The 22,303-nt window shown below is 33.7% G+C and overlaps 1 protein-coding gene across 1 annotated transcript in view; it reads right to left on the bottom strand.

The window, feature by feature from the left end:
• Positions 1 to 13,577, bottom strand: part of LOC132721652 (ras-related protein R-Ras2-like) — a 37,322-nt gene extending 23,745 nt beyond the window's left edge. The window contains exons 1-2 of the mRNA XM_060705981.1: positions 13,420 to 13,577; positions 7,535 to 7,622 (exon numbers count right to left, since the gene is read on the bottom strand). Coding sequence (XP_060561964.1) covers positions 7,535 to 7,622; positions 13,420 to 13,527 — 196 coding nt within the window. The 5' untranslated portion in view covers positions 13,528 to 13,577. The remainder of the gene's footprint in view (positions 1 to 7,534; positions 7,623 to 13,419) is intronic.
• Positions 13,578 to 22,303: the final 8,726 nt, after the last annotated feature.

Raw genomic sequence — 22,303 nt, 5'->3', positions numbered from 1 at the left:
TATGTCTGGGTTGTCTAATTTTTGCCCTTTAATTATTTTTTTTGCTGAGAGATTATCCTTCTAAAAAGGTGGATCTATGCATGTTTTATACCCATTAAGATATAAAACTCAAATTTAATTTTTAAGAAAACTGATGAACAAATTAAGTTGAGGATCTCCGCCCACTTAGCTCAATAGTGAGAGAATTGGATTTGTTATCAAGAGGTTGCGTGTTTGATCCTGGACATGGTGAAATTTCACCCTGACAATTGATCTAGGACATAATGATCATTTGTCTTTTACCACTAAGTCAGAAATTAATGTGGGGTTTAAATAGCAGTTGGTCACTTGTGGAACTGGTTTAAAAATTATCCCAAGAATTCTGTTAGACGGATCGATAAATGAGATATGACCAAAAATGCATTAAAAATCACAAACAAGAGGGCCATGATGGCCCTGAAGTCCCTCACCTGTATATAGGCCCACAGAGCCAGGCCAGTTTAAACCTCAGGGCTTTTATTTGAACAAAATTGGAAGACACCCATTAGAAGATGTTTCATGCTAAACATCTATGGTCTAGCTCTTTTTTTAAAAGATTTTTTAAGTTTTTACTATACACATATAGTTAAAAGCAATGACATCCCTAGGGCGGGGCCAGTTTTGACCCCAGGGCTTTTATTTGAACAAACTTTGAAGACACTCACTAGAAGGTGTTTCATGCTTAATATCTAAACTCTAGCTATTTGTTTTTATTCAAAGAAGATTTTTAAGTTTTTGCTATACACATATAAGGAAAATTAATGTCCCCCGTGTCAGGGCCAATTTTGACCCTAGGGCTTTTATTTGAACTTTGAAGACACTAACTGGAAGATGTTTCATGTTTTATATCTAAACTCTAGCTATTTGGGTTTTTCAAAGAAGATTTTTTTAAAAAGCTTTTGCAATACACATATAAGGAAAATCAATGACCCCCAGGACAGGGTCAATTTTAACCCCAGGGCTCTTATTTGAACAAATTTGGTAGACACCCATTAGAACATCTTTCATGCTAAGTATCTTAGCTTTAGCTCTTTGGGTTCTCTAAAAGAAGTTTTTTTAAGTTTTTACTATATGCATATAGGGAAAATCAAAGACCCCCTGGGGCGGGGCCAATTTTGACCCCAGGGCTTTTATTTGCACAAACTTGATAGACACTCATTAGAAGATGTTTCATGCTAAATATCTTAGCTCTAGCTCTTTGGGTTCTTTAAAAGAAGATTTTATAAGTTTTTACTATATGCATATTGGGAAAATCAATGACCCCCTGGGGCGGGGCCAATTTTGACCCCAGGGCTTTTATTTGAACAAACTTGGTAGACACCCATAAGAAGATGTTTCATGCTAAATATCTTAGCTCTGGCTCTTTGGGCTCTTTTAAAGAAGATTTTTTAAGTTTTTACTATATGCATATAGGGAAAATCAATGACCCCCTGGGGCGGGGCCAATTTTGACCCTAGGGCTTTTATTTGAACAAATTTGGTAGACACCCATTAGAACATCTTTCATGCTTAATATCTAAACTCTAGCTATTTGGGTTTTTTCAAAGAAGATTTTTTTAAAAAGCTTTTGTAATACACATATAAGGAAAATCAATGACCCCCGGGAAAGGGCCAATTTTAACCCCAGGGCTCTTATTTGAACAAATTTGGTAGACACCCATTAGAACATCTTTCATGCTAAGTATCTTAGCTCTAGCTCTTTGGGTTCTCTAAAAGAAGTTTTTTTAAAGTTTTTATTATATGCATATAGGGAAAATCAATGACCCCCTGGGGCGGGGCCAATTTTGACCCCAGGGCTTTTATTTGAACAAACTTGATAGACACTCATTAGAAGATGTTTCATGCTAAATATCTTAGCTCTAGCTCTTTGGGTTCTTTAAAAGAAGATTTTATAAGTTTTTACTATATGCATATAGGGAAAATCTATGACCCCCTGGGGCGGGGCCAATTTTGACCCCAGGGCTTTTATTTGAACAAACTTGATAGACACTCACTAGAAGATGTCTCATGCCAAATATCTAAGCTCTACCTCTTTCGGTTTTTTAAAAGAAGATATTTTAAGTTTTTTCCATCGGTTGCCATGGCAACCAGAGTTCTGCATGGAATTAAATTCTTTGAACAATTTTTAAAGGTGACCACCAAAGGAACATTCCTGTGAAGTTTGGATGAAATTGGCTCAGCGGTTTATGAGGAGATGTCTTTTAAACTAAAAGTTTACGGATGACGGACGGACAACGGACGAAAAGCGATCACAAAAGCTCACCCTGTCACTTTGTGACAGGTGAGCTAAAAACCCAGACAAGACACAATGCTGAAAGTGAAATTTTATATACAGTAAAGTCATTCTATTACTAAGGACTTCTAACCATTTGTCCTTTACCACTCATGGGCCTGTTGTGGGTTGGAATCCTGGCACAGGCCATGAATTCTAAATTTGTGTCTCAGGGAGCTATTCTGACCTATTGGTTCTATTTGTTCATCCCTAAAATAACTGAAATACAATGCATGGAGGGCTACCTGAAGTTCCCCTTCCCCACCAATTAAGCTGGAAAAAGTCACATATGGCCTTTTTAGTGTTCAGCCTTAAATTTGGAACACTGGTTGATTATTGTAAGCTTGTATAGCAGATTTTGAAGGAAACATAGAACACTAGAATAGCCAAAAGTATAGAGCCAGGTGAGACTGCACAGATGTGCGAGCTGGCCTGACTCCAGACTGGTGTTCTTAATTATCAACATTATCTAGCATTAAACCTTACCAAGCTTAATATCTTAAATGTACTTGCCCATGTTTCAATCTGGTCAAAACCATTTAATAATTTAAGGGAAAAGTTAATAATAAATACAAACTTAATAGCAATTAGTGCAAACAAAGATCAGATGGCATGGATGCTGCCAGAAGGCTGAGAGATCAACCAAGGTAACAACCTCAGCTAGTTACTGTACAATAAAATAATCAGATTATACCAGTATTTATTTTACTGAAATAATATTTGTAAAACTTATCTTCTTTCAAAATATGTATATACAAAGCAAAATTGAAAATACTGTCTGATGTATAAAACATTTTTCTATGCACAATCATTTAAACTGCCTGATTATTTAAACAATTGATCAACTGGCAAACTTTGAAGTTTGAACTATTGAAATAAAGGATTAAAATAGATAGCTTGCTCTTTTTCTTTTCAATAGTTAGAAAAAATACAAGTAATAATCGTAATGTAACCTAATCTTATTTAAAGGTATTAAATTCTAATATGCATAAAAGTGGCAATCCTCAATTTTTATCTATATTGTATTCTTTTCTACAAGCAGATATTTCTGTCTGATTGAATTCAAACACTAGTTTAAAACATAAGACCTGTCTGAGGAAAGCACGCTCCACTTTTCTCAGCGCTAGATAGCAAAATAAAAACTGCTTACTACAAAGGGCCATGACTTTGTAAAAATGAATTCTAGGATTACCTGATCTTCTGACATAGCGTTTTTTATGACAATAAACATGTACATGTATACCAAGTTTGAAATGTTAATTGCTTTTATGGGATCTGAGAAAATCGACCTTAACAAAAAAGTTAACCAACGAGAGTCATGACAATAGATCCACTCTTTTTCTTCAAAAAGTGAAGCTTTAATTTTAAAAGTGAAATAAATTGTTTTATATATAATACATATATTCAACAGCACCTAATATAACCTTTGTTTAATGAATTCAGCCCTTAACCTACTGCAAACGAAAATTATTTGCCTTAATAATGTAACCAGTAGTGTCAGCCAGGCCCTGTCTGCACATTGGTGCAATCTGACCAGGCTCTATGTATAAGATGTATAAGATGTAGAAGTTAATTTATGAATAATGAAATTATTAATGTTTTTCTAAATTAAAGCATATTGACAAGGAAATGCTATGTTACATATCCATAAAATTGATAACATACAGTTCCAAATAGATTCTACTTGAATCTGGACAAGTCCAATATACATGCGTAAATTCAACAAATAAATGGTTAATATAGCTCTTAAGTAGCTGTAGATAGGAAAATAATTATCTTCAGTTCTTCATTAACATTTTTCTCACACCTTTGATCTTAAGATTTGAAATTCCTTAATTAATTCTACATTCATTTTCTTTTTTCTTATTGGACTGGTACTTGAAATGAAATTCCCTGTATACCAAAACTGTAAATTCAGTCTACATGCAAACTATCTAGTATTAGTTTTATAATATTCATAGCAACACTGAAGACTATCATAAATTTAGATAATAATTAGTGAAACTTTCTGTAATGGCCTTGCCTTTCTTTGAAGTTTGATATTAGGTCATTTTATGTCTAATTTGAGAGCTTAGATAATATGTGAGCTTTGATAATTGTAAACTAAAATTACGGACGTCATCGGCAGCTTTGCAATATCAATTTGTTGTCAATAAAATCTTTATTGTAACAAGAGGGCCATGATGACCCTAAATCGCTCACCTGAGTCAGAATACTTGTTTATTTGGGTCTTTTAAAAGAATTTTTTTTGTTTTTACTATATGCATATAAGGAAATCAATGACCCCCTACGGCAGGGCCAATTTTGTCCCCAGGACTTTTATATGAACAAACTTGGTAGCAGTCTTCGAAATTAACGCCAGTCCGAGGCCCGAGGCCACTAAATTTAGCATCGGTCTGGTGATTATTGCAAGGTTGGTGGTCCGACGGGCCAGTAGATTTTTGGCCATGAAAAAATATTATAAGAAAATTTATCAAAATAATGAAGCAGGGTTCTCTAAAAGATTGACCTTTTTGCCTTTTTGTAAATGAAACCCATCAATTCTGTCCTAAATGTTTAAAATACAGCAAAAGATGTCTAAATTGTATTGAGTAATGAAGGCAGCCATTTTTTTCTTGGATATTTTCCGTACCGCATCGTACAGTTACGGAAATTAAACCATTGTTTACTATGGTCATTATTTAGCTATGATTTTGTGATTATTGAGTTAAGTAAATATTTTGTGTGAAAGTGATTTGTTTGAAGCAAATTGCTTTGTTCATGTTCAATTCTAGTAAATTTTGCCTAAACATTTGGTCCTTATAAATTTTTCAAAGCTGTCAACATATGGCCCAAAATACAAGAAGTATTATGCTTCTTTCAAAATTATCAAGGGAAGCATGATAAAGTGTTTTCCTTTACCCATCAATTTATTTCTATCTATGTATATGGTCCGGCTAAAAATCACAAGGTCCAGTAAGATGTGAAATTTTACTGGCCCGAATGTCCTTTGCTTTTTAAAGTTTTTCGTGAAGACTGTGGTAGACATCCACTAGAAGATATTTCCTGACAAATATGTAAGCTCTAGCTCTTTCAGATTTTTATAAGAAGTATTTCTTTCAGTTGACATGGCAACCAGAGTTTTGTAAGGAATTTATTAATTTTTAAAGGTGACCATCAAATTTCTGTTTAGTTTGGATGAAATTGGCTTAGAACATTTTAGGTAAAAGTTTACAGACAGACAACGGACGGATGCCGGACGAAAAGCAATCACAAAAGCTCAACATGTCACTTTTAGACAGGTGAGCTAAAAATCAAAAAATCTGATTCAAAATTTAGAATATATAGATTCAGTTAATTATGCCACAAGGCTATAAATATGTACCAATATTTCATCTTAATCAAGCATAAGCAACATTGTAATAAAAGTTTATAAAAGAATATAAATGCTCCTTTATTCATGCATTAATTCTGAAGAAGCACAAGGATGCTTTAAAGGCCTCATCTTGCACGGAAAGAGATTTAGTAAGTCCTAGGGCTTCTGCAGATGTTTACGCATGAAAAGAAAGGTGCCTTATACCTATTCAGATATTTTAAAATGATTAAAAATAATTAAAATTTGTACAACTATTAATGAAAATCAAGCTATTGTTAGGGATTAAGAATTCAGGTAAATTTGTACTATGTCATTAACTTTTTTTGAGCCTTGTCATGACAAAACCGACATAATGGGTTTGCGACCAGCATGGATCCAGATCAGCCTGCGCATCCGCACAGTCTGATCAGGATCCATGCTGTTCGCTATCAGTTTCTCTACTTGTTATAGAGTTGTAAGCGAACAGCATGGATCCTGATCAGACTGCGCGGATCCATGCTGGTCGCAAACCCATTATGTCAGTTTTGTTGTGACACGGCTCATTTATAAATTATACTTAATTAGTATGACTAAATCTTTATACATAAACATGACAAGGAAAAAAGGACCTAAAGAGAATAAGCCAAATTCTATTTCTAATTGTAAATTAATGTATATTCTTAACAGTGAGTCTATTGTTTACAAAACTGGCATGTGTATCCCTAAGTCTAAGTGAAAAAGATTGGCTGATGTAAATATTCTTAACCCTTTATGTCTGCATAACTATAACCCTGTTCTTAAGTACACAATTATCATTATCTATACAATATATGAATATTAATTTATGGTCACCATCATTCTGTACCCCCATATGGACAGCCCCAAAACAAAAGTGTTAGTCATTTCCTTTACAATGGACTACCCAACAACAAAAGTGTTTTTCTTTACAACATATGGACAACCCCACAACGAAAATGTAGTCATTTTTTCTTTACCACATATTGATTTCCCCACAACAGATTAGTGTGTTAGTCATTTATTTTATCCTTAGACACTGTATAAACTACTAAGAGCAAGATATTGTGACAATCAACTAAAAAAAAAAAGAAAGATTTTTTTTTTAATTCTTGAACAGTCAATATGTAAAGCAGTAAACAATTAAAATCATATTGGACAATTGACTGGTTAAATCAAGAGCACCGCTAGGCAGAGCATTATATGCCCAAATGCATTTGTAAGACATGGGAATTCAAAAAAGTATTACCTCCTTCAAAAAATAACAATCCTCCTATGAAGTTTGAATATTGTGGGCCGGATGGAACTTAAGTTATGCTCCGGAAACTGTTTTCAGTTTTAAAGTAATAGTGACCTTGACTTTTGACCTTGTGACCCCAAAAACAATAGGGGTCTTCTACCCAATATGGACAAGCATACTATGAAGTTTGAACACTATCGGCCAAATGGAACTTAAGTTATGTTCCAGAAACTGTTTTCAGTTTTAAGGTAATAGTGACCTTGACCTTTGATCTTGTGGCCCCAAAATCAATAGGGGTCTTCTACCCAATATGGACAATCATCCTATGAAGTTTGAATATTGTGGGCCAAATGGAACTTAAGTTATGCTCCGGAAACCAAATTGCTAACGGAAATTCTTTCGGGCATATAAAAAACTGATTTCTCAGATGACAATAATAAATTATGATTTTGAGAAACTGTCTACTCTAAAAACTCCCTTAAACAGTGGCTTTTCTAGGATGCGTGATTGCAGGATTCAATTTTAGTTTGTTTGAAAGGTCCTTTATCATGTTCTAAAGAATAAGTGGTTATTCTAACAAAACTACTCATAGCGTCCCACTCTTAAAAACATTTACAACATCATTTACATATTATAAGATATAAACATTGTCTTACTATCAAGTCTTGCCACCTCCTCATCAATAACACACTGCTTGGCATACGAGTCCTCAATAGTTGGATCATAGTCAGTGACAAAGTATGACTGAAAAAAAATAACATATAAGATAAAAGAAAATATAAAAACATTAAATTTAACAATGCTTTACTTAACTATTACAAGTACAACTCTATTAAATTTAGGGGTCAAAACTACCAGTTCAGATGCTAACAAGATGCAAAAAGCGAAGGGGAACAAAGTGCACTCAAACTTATTCTTCACTTAATTTTCAGCAATCACATTAATATGATTATGCGGATATGCCTAGTTTTTTGTTTGTTTGTTTTGGGTTTTACGTCACATCGACACACTGTAGGTCATATCGCGACGTTCCAGCTTTACTGGTGGAGGAAGACCTCAGGTGCCCTTCTGTGCATTATTTCAGGCACAAACGGGCACCTGAGTAGAACCACCGACATTCCGTCAGCTAGCTGGATAGCTTCCTCACATGAAAGAATCCAAAGTCCCTGTCGGGATTCGAACCCACAGGGGTGAGGGGATATGCCTAGTGGCATGCACCGAAATGCATATAATTATGAAGTAAACTCTATTTAGATCTGGATGAATGATCAGGATGTTCTACTAAAACTGAAGTTTTAGGGCCAGTTTATTTTATTATTCTTTGTTAAATTTAAGTTTATTGTCCTTTTTTGTTCTGTCAACTTTCATATAACAATTATGACCCCTTAACCTCCTGGAATTCGCAGAAAACTTAACAAAGAGATGATAGACTTTTACTGCTTTGAATATTGCAATCATCCATGGATGATATTAAGCGTCGGAAACCATGGTACATATAGCCTGGACTACCATATTTAATTATTGCCAGAACCCACGATAGCCTGGGTTACCGAGGATGCATAGATTTAATGTGAAAATTTAATCTTTCACCTGCTGGAATGGAAAGTGTTTTGCCATATTCAAATATAAAGAGCCAAGTCAGTCTGCAAATTCTGTGCAGTCAATGTGAGCCTGTCACCATGCTCCTATATTGTTAGTAGCTCAATTTTTGAATTTTGAAAATTCAAATTTCTTAATTTTCATATGAACTGTTCCATAGCAGGCTAACACAACAACATAAACAAGCAGGTCAACAAACTGGGGAAATGGTCAGATAATCCTTTATTCAATAATTTAACCACTTTTTATCGACTTTTTCAACCTTTTTGGATTTAAATGAAATAAAAGAATTTTATATTAACAAAAATCATAAAGTAACATTATGCTCATCCTATGATCCTATGGAATTGATAATGATTTGTCCCATAACAACTCCCCCCACTTTAGTGATGATTCACCACACTTCAAAATAATCATTTAAAACTTACTATAAATTATCAAAATGGCTAGATTGAATGTATGTTTGTGTAGATTTGTGAAATAAAATGTTCTCCTTATTCATCTTTAAAAACAGAAAATGGTTGTTTTAACTGACAAGTTATCAATATTTTAATTGATAATGATCCGCCCCAGTTCATTGACAGTTTGTGCCACTTAATGATAATCACAGCAACATATTTCAAACAACCTTTCTTCGAGAAAACGACATAATATTATTCCTTTTTTAATATTTTCAGACATTGAGTTACTTTATCAATGTAACTTTCAAGCTTTAGAAAATGATATGTATTTTGGCATATTTAGAATAACCATCTGCTTTAAGTCACAAATGATATCCATACATAAACAATTTAATCATTTTTATAATACTGCACGTTTGTAACGTCATTTTTCATTGGATAATCGTGACGTTTATATGGTTTTATATACACGGCTGCTGTCAATTCATGAAGAAATCTTACTTTTTTTCTAAAAATGATGCTTGCTGTATAATAAATTCATTATAAAGATTGTTGACAGGTTATATGGCCATATATAAACGGCTGTTTGCAAATGACCTCGCGTAACGGCTTGGGTTATATTTACAAATAGCCGTTTATATAGGGCCATATAACCTGTCAGGGCCTTTTTACCCTTCTTTGCTGTAGCCGGTATCCGGCTACTTCCCCAAGCTGAATTACTACCTTTTTTCCCCAAAAACAGTCAAAAATTCTCCTTTTGCAAAGATTTCCCCTTTCAAAAAAAAGATAAATCGAAGGACAAACATTCTCATTTAAAAATAGATTATTGTTTTCGTCCAATGAATGCTAATAATTCAATTACCCACTAGAGGGATACCTTGATTTAATACAATTGATGTTAACTCGCAGCCTCGGTCTGATATTGCAATTTTCCAACAAGAGCCATGTCAACATGGCCATCCCCCGCCGAATGTGTTTGCTCATTGGAAGAATGTATATGTAGTAGAGCAGAATAATTCCATTTTAAGAGGTCTTTTGGTAATGAAAACTGATGGCTATAGTGATTACAGATTTGAAACCTATGTGAATACTGATGGCTGAAAATAACAAAGGGCAATAACTGAAAAATAATGCAGGGTAGGTTATCATTCTTGTGTGCTGCATCCCTCCTCAGTAAAATCTATCCACCTATGAAGTTTCAAGTTGATACCTCAAATACTTTTTGAGAAAAAAATTGAATATGAAAAATAACAAAGGGCAATAACTCAAAAATTATAAAAGGTAGAGTTATCATTCTTGTGCACTGCACACCTCCTGAGTTAGATCTATGCACCTATGAAGTTTCATAATGATATCTCAAAGGCCTTTTGAGTTATGCTCTGGACAAAAATTAATTTTGAAAAATAAAAAAAGGGCAATAACTAAACAATTATGCAGGGTAGAGTTATCGTTCTTGTGCACTGCACTCTTCCTCAATGAGATTCATCCACCTATGAAGTTTCAAGTTGATACCTCAAATACTTTTTGAGATAAGCTCCGGACAAAATAGTATGAAAAAGAAAAAAGGGCAATAACTCAAAAATTGTACAGGGAAGAGTTATCATTCTTGTGCACAGCATTCCTCCTCAATAAAATCTATCCACCTATGACATTTCATGTTGACATCTCAAACACTTTTGAGTTATGCTCCACTCGGGTGAAAAATTAAGTATGAAAAATAACAAAGGGCAATAACTCAAAAATTATGAAAGGTAGAGTTATCATTCTTGTGCACTGCACACCTCCTGAGTGAGATCTATGCACCTATGAAGTTTCATTTTGATATCTCAAAGGCTTTTTGAGTTATGCTCTGGACAAAAATTAATTTTGAAAAATAACAAAGGGCAATAACTCAAAAATAATGCAGGGTAGAGTTATCATTCTTGTGCAATGCACTCCTCCTCAATGAGATCCATCCACCTATGAAGTTTCAAGTTGATACCTCAAATACTTTTTGAGATAAGCTCTGGACAAAATAGCATGAAAAAGAACAAAGGGCAATAACTCAAAAATTGTATAGGGAAGAGTTATCATTCTTGCGCACAACATTCCTCCTCAATAAGATCTATCCAACTATGACATTTCATGTTGATATGTCAAAAACTTTTTGAGTTTTGCTCCACTCAGGTGAAAAATTAAGTATGAAAAATAACAAAGGGCAATAACTCAAAAATTATGAAAGGTAGAGTTATCATTCTTGTGCACTGCACACCTCCTGAGTGAGATATATGCACCTATGAAGTTTCATGTTGATATCTCATAGGCTTTTGGAGTTATGCTCTGGACAAAAATCAATTTTGAAAAATAAGAAAGGGCAATAACTCAAAAATTATGCAGGGTAGAGTTATCATTCTTGTGCACTGCACTCCTCCTCAATGAGGTCTATCCACCTATGAAGTTTCAAGTTGATAACTCAAATACTTTTAGGGATATGCTCCGGACAAAAATGTCGGACGGACGGACGGAGACTATTTCTATATCCCCCGCCGCCTTTTTGGCGGGGGATAAAAACAGCATGGGAAAAACCTAGTCTGGATTGCCTGCCCCTGTTACTACGTCATCGCAGAATAGTAGGCATGGAAACAGACTAGGGAAAAAACCTGCTACTCATTCTTTAGTGAACTGGTGATATTTTACGACAATATGCTACTGATTTATGATGTCGCTAATGTAAACAATCACAGAAGTGGCGTTCATAAAAGAACAAAATACGATTGAGTGACGTTTGTTATTGTTAATTAAAAATTGGAAGAATTAATTTGATGACCCTTCTGTAAGTGCAAGAGTACTTAATGCATGTTTCCGCTGGCAAGCCCATGTCTGAGTAAACAATCACAGAAGTGGCGTTCATAAAAGAACAAAATACGATTGAGTGACATTTGTTATTGTTAATTAAAAATTGGAAGAATTAATTTGATGACCCTTCTGTAAGTGCAAGAGTACTTAATGCATGTTTCCGCTGGCAAGCCCATGTCTGAGTAAACAATCACAGAAGTGGCGTTCATAAAAGAACAAAATACGATTGAGTGACATTTGTTATTGTTAATTAAAAATTGGAAGAATTAATTTGATGACCCTTCTGTAAGTGCAAGAGTACTTAATGCATGTTTCCACTGGCAAGCCCATGTCTGAGTAGCACAACATGCCCATGTGTCAGAAAAACAGTGTCAGCCTATAGTGCAACATAATTACAAAGTGTCAGTAAAAGTGATACAGCAGGAAATGATAATTTGTACGCAAGTACCCTCACATGACCTACATAAAACTAGGAAATATGAGTCAAGGTAGTCCTGGCTAAACACACAGTAGCAATAAATCGATATGGAAAAAACTTAAAATAAGTTAATAAAAGACTAAACAAATATTAGTTATACTGATGAACGTATTCAATAAAAACATTCAAATGAACTGAAAAAAAGATTGGTGGAAACTTAATTTATACAAACCTTTTAACTCGAAATTCTATATGCATTTCTTCCTAATTATCGCATTAACACTCACAAACAATCTTTAATTTACATCGAATCACGGATTTATATATGTAATAGTGATCGAATTAAAAGACATGTATGAAAGATACTACCAACTTATTTAAAGGATTTGTTTTTCACAGCTGTATACCTTTTTTGTTAATTGATTGCTTTAAACTGTTTGATTATCACATCTGAAATAATGTTGATGTACATATAGTTGTTGATGTTATATAATTATTCATTATCACTATTGCGTATTAATGTCTTAATCGGCGCAGTTAAATTTACCGACACTTTTATGCCAGTTCATGTTTTTTTTACTATTGTTCTATAGTTAATAATATTCAATTAATAATAAATCAATTTTATTCCATCATACAACAAAATGACCTGAATAGTTTTCCTTGAAAATATATATTTTGGGGTTGGAATGACCGATTTTGGGGCCGGGTTGACCAATTTTGGGGCCGAATTGACCAAATAAAAATACTGTGGGGCCGGATTGACCAATTTTGGGGCCGGGTTGACCAATTTTGAGGCCGGGTTGACTTGGGGCCGGGTTGACTGTAATTCTATAGTGAGTATTGAGGTAAAAACTAAAATAAAGTTAAATTTTGCCGTACTATGATTCCTTTCAATTTTATAATCCACTTTACACTTACAATAAATAACTCATGTAGACTAAGAAAATTTCTGACATAATCCATCTGAATTGCCCTACTTTCAAAAAGTATAATAAAAATAAGGGCCATTTACTTGATACCACTACCAGTGTCTATTCCAGCTCTGACCTAAGACACCTGTTGTGAAATCATTTTGCAATTACTAATGTGTGCAAGTTTAGAATTATATAAATACATATTTATATATTGTAAATTCCAAAGTAACATTAAATATTTTCTAACAGTTAGTTTATTTTAAACTTGACCTGTTGACATATTAAATTAGGCGGAGGTCGAAAATATTCGAGGAGGAAACGCCTTTTCCGGCGAAACTTCGTACATTTTAATCATGAAAGCAGCACATTACCTGTATAAATTGTATGGTAAGAGCACTTTTACCCACTCCGCCCCCTCCCACGACAACCAATTTGTAATTTTGGTTAACACTGTTATTATCTCGGTGATTTCGAGACATTATTGTTTACTTTTTGACGGACATCACAATTTTTTTGTGATACGAATATTTGGCTATGTCATAAAACAAATTTATCTATCGGCACGTGTACTGGGAATGTCAGACGTTTCACTCCCAAGACGTTTCACTATTGAGACGTTTCACTCCCAAGACGGTTCACACCTAGTCGTTTCACTCCCATTTTGTCAATTGTATGGACGTTTCACTCCCAATTTTTAGAGATGTTTACTAGGAAAGTTAACAAATTTTAATTAATATTAAACAGTGTTAAAAGGAAATTCAATTTAATGTTTCATTTTGTTGAATTCAATGGTATCATTTAATTATGGGTTGATTGATAAGAGGTGTAAATGAAAGACACATTTCTGAAATATCACTTTTATTATCAGTGTAACAACATGAGAAAATTCTATTTATAGTAAATAAAAAATAGAATAACATAGAAAGAACAACAAAAACATCTATATTATAAGTATCAGTTTAAATATATTGAAATCATTACCAGTAAAGTAATAAATGCATGTATCACTCAAATAATAAAAAATATCGATATATTAAATATATTGACTACGTAATGATTATTTTTTGTAAGTCTTAAACAATGAAATGCAAAACATGTGTATAAAAACTATAAAATAAATTATTTTTTAAAATTATTTTCTTCATCCATTTATTAAACCCATTAAAAAAACTTAAGTAATTGTGATGTTATCTCATTGGCTAATTAGTTGTATAAACACTGAGACAATCAACTAACAGTTTGACACACTATTAAATCAGTTGTATAAACACAGCAGTTTACTAATCAGTTGTTTATTAGACCATTAAAATATTTTATGACAACAGCCAATTTAAACACAGAAACTTCTCCATAAGTTTTGTTTATATAATGATTGATTTTAGTCATAAAAAATGATTATACATGACAAATATTGAAAAAGTCCTAATGCTTCTAATTTTATTTAAAGATGTTTCTGATTTCAATTGCCATTAAATTTTTTGAAATATATCGCAAATGCACTATACTAGCATAAAATATTTTAACAACTTTTGATCAAATGTTTAAAATTAACAACAAAAAACATGTAACTCAAAGTTAATTCTTGTCACAAGATTGTTATGCTTTAAATTAAAATTGCCTATTGAGTCCATGTTTACAAAAGATCAAATACTTAGTTATATTAAAGTGTTATTTAAATCAAAAATATTTTTTCTTTAAATGAAATAATGTGATAATCATTGATAATTGCACATTTGGATCAAATAATAGAAAAACACCTTATTTCAAAATAATAAAGAAAATAAGATAACTGAAATGATAGAACTTAAAGAACTGAGTTTTAAGCCATTGACAAAAAATTGAAATCCTCCTTTTTAATTTATTAAATTTAAGGTCTATTTTAGTTCAATTCAATTCAATATTTTAGGTCTATGTTAGTATATCATAAGTATCAAAACAATTTTGGTATAAAAAGGGAGTGAAACGTCTTCAAGACGTTTCACTCCCATTTGGGAGTGAAACGTCTTGGTGTGAACTGTCTGGGTGTGAACCGTCTCAATAGTGAAACGTCTGTCTACCGTGTACTGGCATGCGAGAAGTGTAGTCTGGTTCCCGTCTTACTATAAAATCCAGACTAGCGAGAAGTGTAATGCACGGTGTAGTTATGAAAATGCACTCAACTGCACTTTGTATTCACAAAAGATGCTGTCTCTGGATCAAGGTCAGATCCCACTTGACCGGAAAACCGCCCTTGTCTCACCTGTCTTCAAAAAGGGAAATTGCTCCACACCATCCAACTACAGACCCATCTCTCATGCAAAGTGCTGGAACACATCATCTTCAGCAACCTCATGTCTCACCTTGACTCACACAACATCCTCTCTGACTACCAACATGGGTTCAGAAAAAAACGCGCCTGCAAGACTTAACTACTAATGACCATCAATGACTTAGCCAAAGGAATAGATAACAACCATCAAATTGACGCTGTTCTGCTTGACTTCTCAAAAGCATTAGATAAAGTTCCACACTCACGTCTCCTTCAGAAACTGGACCATTATGGAATAAGAGGCACAACGCACTCCTAGATTGAAGACTTTCTCTCGTCGCGCACACAACAGGTTGTCCTTGAGGGCTCCTTTTCAGCTACCACACCCGTCACCTCTGGTGTCCCTCAGGGCAGCGTCCTTGGCCCTCTTCTTGTCTTGGCCTACATCAATGATTTACCATCTAAAGTCCAACCCACGGCTCGACTCTTCGCCGATAATTACCTCTTGTATAGAATCATCCGTAGCCCTGAGGACTCACGCCAACTTCAACATGACCTTGATAGTCTCCAATCCTGGGAGGATGATTGGCAGATGGCTTTTAATCCCGACAAATTTGAAGTCATCCACATCTCCACAAAAAGAAAACCTATCACCAACACCTATTGCATCTATGGAAAAGAACTCAACACTGCAGATCATGCCAAATATCTTGGAGTCACCATCTCTTCAGACCTCTCTTGGAAAAGACATATTGATAACATCGCCAAAAGGCTAACTACACCATGTCCTTCATCAGGCGAAACATACGATCTAGCCCTCCAAGCGCCAATTCTAATGCTTTCAAGACATATATATGACCTACTGTTGAATACGCCTCGTCTGTCTGGTCCCCTCACTCTGAGGGTCTCATCAACCAACTATAAATGGTCCAACGTCGCGCTGCAAGATTCGCGAAACAAGACTACGCGCGAACAAGCAGCGTCACCGACATGCTTACCGACCTCAAATGGGACACCCTCCAACACCGGCGCAACAACACCAGAACAACCATGTTTTTCAAAATAATGCACAACCTTGTGGATATTATACCAGATCATCTACTTATCAATGCTAAGACTATCAGAGGGCACAATCAACGCTTCCGCAAAATCAGAGCACGCACCTCCATTTTCCAAAATAGTATCTTTCCCGCAACCATCGTACTTTGGAACAAGCTGCCGCAAGACGTTGTGACCAGACAAGCCAGGATGCTTTCTAATGCCAACCTCTAAAATACTAGTCACGGAGTTGTTTTTACCCTTTTAATAGAAACTGTAAATAGGGGAACTTTTTATTTTCATTTTGAAAAACAGTCAGTCCTGCCTGCTGCGTATGTATATACAGTTTTCATCCAATTGCGAGTATACTCCTTGCGGAGTGATGCATGCAATTACTTGAGATGATGATGATGCTGGGAACCAGGCTAGCCTTGGTGAATGACATTTAACAACCTTACCATTTTGTTACAAAATCCTTAGTTCAAAGTGCACGTTGCGTTGTTGATAGCGACAACACATCCTATATCGTTATCGCCTTTTCGTCTTGTAGCTAGGGAAACGCGCCAAACGGGGCGTTGTCGCACTGTGGTCTTGCCATCCTGTCGCTTGCTAAGCACGCCAAACATCCAGTCTTGTGCCGCATTGTTGCTACATGTATGTCGCACTGGCTGATAGAAAAAATAGCCAATCCTTCTATTTGAGCCAAGCGACAATGTGACATCGCAACAACACACTGCACGACAAAGCGCCGTTTGGCTTGCAACATTAGTGACAGGACAACAAGACGTAAGTCCAACAACGTGCTGTTTTGTGCTTTGTTCCAAAATCAACTACCATAGCTTATCTATATTTGTGCAACAAATCTCCCTTTTAAAACTTTCAATTTTAGTGACATTTACGATAACTTCAAAATAAAATATTTTAAGAGAAAGTGTTGTTTGTATGCTAAAATTGTCTATGTAAGATTGTATCACTGTACAATATACATAAAAGTAAAGCTTAAAATAGCACTCACTGAAGTAGGGTAGGCTTAACATCTCAAAGAAAAAGGAAATTTGCCGGAGTATACTGTATACTGATGTACTGGAGTACATGTATTTTTTTTTCTTACACCCAATAGCTATCAATATAATGCAAATTCTTTTACTTTCCTTTAAAAGAGATAAATGAATAAAAACGAAAACAAGACATATGTAATTATTCACTATTTCTCTTTTTATAATTCACATGGTGATAAAATGGTAGCCTCATTTCAAAAGGTCTTGCTTGTCATGCAACCATGCTTGTGTTTCTTTTCTGGAACCGCAAAGAGCAATACGCAAATGTAAAAGCAAAAAGGAATTGTTGCTCATGTTTTCCATACCAGTTAAATCATATAAAAAGTGTTCTAATTTTCCGTTTGAAGGGCGGCTGTAAACGATTTTACTTCCTGTAAAATGTGTCATTTGAAATAAGTTCATTTTCTTCAAGTGCGCCCTAAAACTGCTGATACGCTTTTTACTATATTACGGTCTAAAAGAGTAGCAGCTAGAAAGAATAGCCAGTAACAAATTATAAAACAATGGCAAATACGAAAAAGTATACAAAACTACAAAATGATGACAGAACCTGAAAATTTGAAGAATAATCAACAGTCCTTAATTATCATTTCTGGTTCTTGTGTATGATTTCATATCCACATATTATATTTCTTTCAGATGTCCAGAATTACTCTAATAGTTGAAAAGTTGAAATAGCTCCATACGATGAATAATTAAATATAATTCCAAAATCATTGAAGGAAATTTAATCCAATATATTTTTGTCCAAAATACTTTTTTAATGAAGATTTTACCAAAAGAAACTTATTTTAATAAGTCAGTCATTAGAAATGACTAGAATCAGATATATTCCACTTAACTATAAATAGAACTTTCCACAAAGTACTATTATATAAACAATAAGTAATAAACATTATGTAAAAATTAGGTTACATAATCAAAATATTAATTGATTAAAAAAGGAATGGTAAACAAGTCTGTTTCTCTGTAGACTATATTTAAAGAGGGTCATTCCGCTCGAGACACTTCCCTCAGCTTCAGTCGAAACATCAGCCGCTGTTTCCATAAGAGGTGATCTCGTGAAAAGTTGAATTATTGAATATAAAATATCAAGATCTCTTGTATCTCACACTTTCCAACAACATTCATATATAATTCGTTCATGGTTTGTTGTTTTGTCTGATTTCAATCATCGTCAACATAATCATTCATTGTATTACAGACCTTCTATTATAAACCTCTTTTAATAAAACGTTTATTCTAGCACGACCTGCTTTTTCACTATTGAATGTAGAAGAACCGAAAGTGTGTGTTATTATGCAATAGAGTCACAGTTGACGTTCTATATTTAGATATGTGACGTAATCATTATACATGTGACGTAACCACTAAAAGAATCCGACGCGCTTAAGATAAGTACGGAAACAAATCAGGCGCATTTTTGCTTAATATCAGGTACGGCAGCATTTATTTGTTGATGTCGTGTTAGAATCGAAATAATATTATCCAAATCGGTGATTTTATTGCTTGATAACATCACTGTTTGGAGTTCGGATGTGCATCATTATATCACTCGGGCTACGCCCTCGTGATATAATTCCTCGCATCCTAACTCCAAACATTGATGTTATTGAGCAATAAAATCACAGTTTGGGATATAATATTTCTTAAATAAATCTATAAAAAGGGGTTGGGGTCCCAATATCATACCGAATTTGTAGATCATATCTTCCTAGTAATCTGGCTAGCTAACGTTTAGTCTTGATGCAGTTTTTTTCAATTGTTACTAAATTTTGAAAGTAAAGCGAAACTACGTTTACATAATATATTTTATAAATTATTTCCATAATTTATGATAGTGGGAGATTTTTCTGGAAAAGCCTGTTATGATTAGTAATGAAATTATACCAACGGATCATTCACTATACCAAAATCAAAGTCATCTCTGTTTTAAAATGACACCATAGCATCTTTTTGTGAATAAAGAAATTTACAGAAAAATATCATGTTATTGAATCGATAAAGAAATATATCAATTTGAATAATGTTTTTCACAAAAACTAGTTCTAATTATATATTCACAAAGTATACTAAAATATATGGACTAACGCAGATCTGACTAAAATGATGCAAATTATCGTAAGACCGATCATATATTTTTGAAAAATATTTTTGCATGAAATGATGCACATGCATTTATTTGTGTTTTTAATCAATATATGAAAGAAAACAGCAACATGAATCTATGATAATTATTTTATTTGTATAATTCCTGGCTGAAATGTTTATTGCGTAACATTTGTGTCTTCTTGCTCAAAAAATGTTGTTACAAATATTGATTTTGTCATATAACATCCTATGAAATTTTCACTATTGGTGTTTCTTTGTATTATCCTTGTTTGAGAAGTCTATTTCTTTTGAGAAATAAGGTGGCTAAATTTAGTGATGTTTTATCCACAACACATTTAGTGGTGTAATATCACGGCTCAGTTAATACGTTAACGTTTGGATAGCATTCAGTTCCCCAAAATTGATTTTTTTCCAATATAATACTATATAATTTGACATTTAACAAATAAACTTATTTAATAAAAGATTTTCTTATTTCTAAACTATACAATTAAAATAATATTTAATAAACAACATTTTAAATACGATACTAAAGCTATATACATGAAAGGAAATGACGTCAAGTTTATCTGCAATTTCATTGGTTGAATTAATTTTTTGAACACTCAAAATTGGAGGGGAAATCAAACAGAGGTTTGTAGCGAAAAAAATAAATTGGTTAATTACCCCAGAATCTGAAGTAAAGCGTAATTAGTATTTCAGCGATTTAGTGTAATAGATTGTATTTTTTAACTATCAGATAATTCTTGTTCTTGGCTAAATTTTTATCTGTTAAGAAAATATTTTTAGTGTGCCGGTGAAATCCAAAAGGCACCAGAATTTTTTTTTGTTTTATTCTCAAAGAAATTTGTTAAAGAACTTGAAAGATATTGACCAGCATTATTTTGTACATGCCCAATAAATTACAGTATTAAGTAACTTTCTCTTCAAAAAGCTACATCAACAACGGTAAATTTTGCCATAAATTACACATTTTAACAGGTCTAGGATTTGGTAAAGGGTGAACTCTGCCCTATATCAACTCGGCACGGGTCAAATCTTTAAGATATTACACTTTAGAGGTAGTGATCTTTGGTAACGGTAGAAAGTTAAGTCAACGAGTAGGGCTGGTGTATTGTCAGGGTATAAACAGGGCGATTACGATTCACGATAAAAGGGGCCTAAAGAAGGAGCAATAAAAAACAGCAAAGTCGGTTTGCAATCACACCAGTAAATGCCCTGGATGAATTAAATATTAGTTCAATGTTCCAAAACTATCTATAATGTTACAAAAAAAGATCGGTGTAAAGGTTACACATGAAGATATGTTTGTATGAAAATTCTCAATAACAAGAAAACAAGAGCCGTTTCAAAATTATAACTGGCTAGATAGTATCTAAGACCTACTGTCATTTACAGTGTTCGAAATTAGCAAAAGTTCCTATAGCCCGAGAACTTCTAAATTTCTCCTTGGGCTACAAACTTTTCACAGTAACAAGCCCGATCAGGCTACTTATTTTTCAGAGGCAATATAAACAAACTGTTTTGAAACAAATGAATCATAGCTGAGTGAAATGTCTTTTGGTGCTAGTGGAATTATTCCAATCTGGTTGTCCTAAGCCGAGCCTAGTCTATTCAAAATCCTAATTTCTTACACTGACATTTTATAAAGTAAAGTGTTTGTTACAAATTAGCTACCATTACTTACCATATCGTGTTTAGCGTCATCGTATTAATACTTTTTTTCAATTAATGAATTTTTATAGAATTAGATATTCGTTGCTCTTTATAAAATAACGGTGGCAAAAATTAATAAACATTAATACTATTATAATTATTTCATTATCGGTAATTTTTCTTGTGTTGAAGTTAAAGTGAAACTTCTTGTTGCTAGCTTTACCGTAGATGTTTACTTTCGGATATACAACACGTTTCGGATACGCTATGAAAATACGCTGATTATCTTAAAAAGATATATTTTATAGCTTAATAATATAGGATTAAAGCAAGACCTATATAAGAATTTCTCTTTCAGTTATAATTACAAAAAAAATTGCGAATCTGGCGATACAAATGGACGTGAATATTCGCGTCCCAAATTCATAACACATTCGCGATGTACCAAGAGTTTGGATGTACGTTACAGCCCTAAGGCAAAGGTTCTTGCTTCTTTCACATGATTAAGCAATTCGACAATTCTGTCTTACATTGGGTAAATGATAAAGCACACAATTTTTGCTTATAACTACTGTTTCTGGGAATGATAAAAGTAGGCGAAAGTTATATACAAAAAAAGGTTAATTCAAAAAAATATTTTTATATACAACAGAAAATGATTTCATTTAGTACATTTTACAATTGCTTTAAATTAAAGCTAAAAGTACCGGTTTTCCAGGTCTGTAAGGCGGTACGTACGGCAGATGTCTCAGACCGTGGTTTACCGGTTAAACCGCGCACCTCTAGTTTTTTAACACAGGAAGTATAAAGAGAACTTTTTTCATGACTTTTAATAGACATCACCCGAATTGTTTTACAACCAGTCACAAAATTAGATGTTCTATTAGCATAGAAGACGAACGCTTCGTAGTATTTTAACCACTCAAATTCTTCTAGCCATTTTTGGAACAATATCCCCGTTTTCGTTTCTTTTTTGTTCTCTTCATGGCCCTTATTTTCCTTCCCTGTCCCATCATTGTCGTCTTTAGACGATGAATAACCAAGTTTGAATAAGGCCATTTATATTTTTCAGACGACGAATTGATGTCAACAGCCGTAAACGAGTCTTCGTTGACTACGTTCATAATGTTGTTATATTTTTTC

Source organism: Ruditapes philippinarum, unplaced genomic scaffold, assembly GCF_026571515.1.
Source record: "Ruditapes philippinarum isolate M1 unplaced genomic scaffold, ASM2657151v2 ctg2443_1_1_1_1, whole genome shotgun sequence".
NCBI lineage: Eukaryota > Metazoa > Mollusca > Bivalvia > Venerida > Veneridae > Ruditapes > Ruditapes philippinarum.
This window is presented reverse-complemented; position numbering and strand designations above follow the sequence as displayed.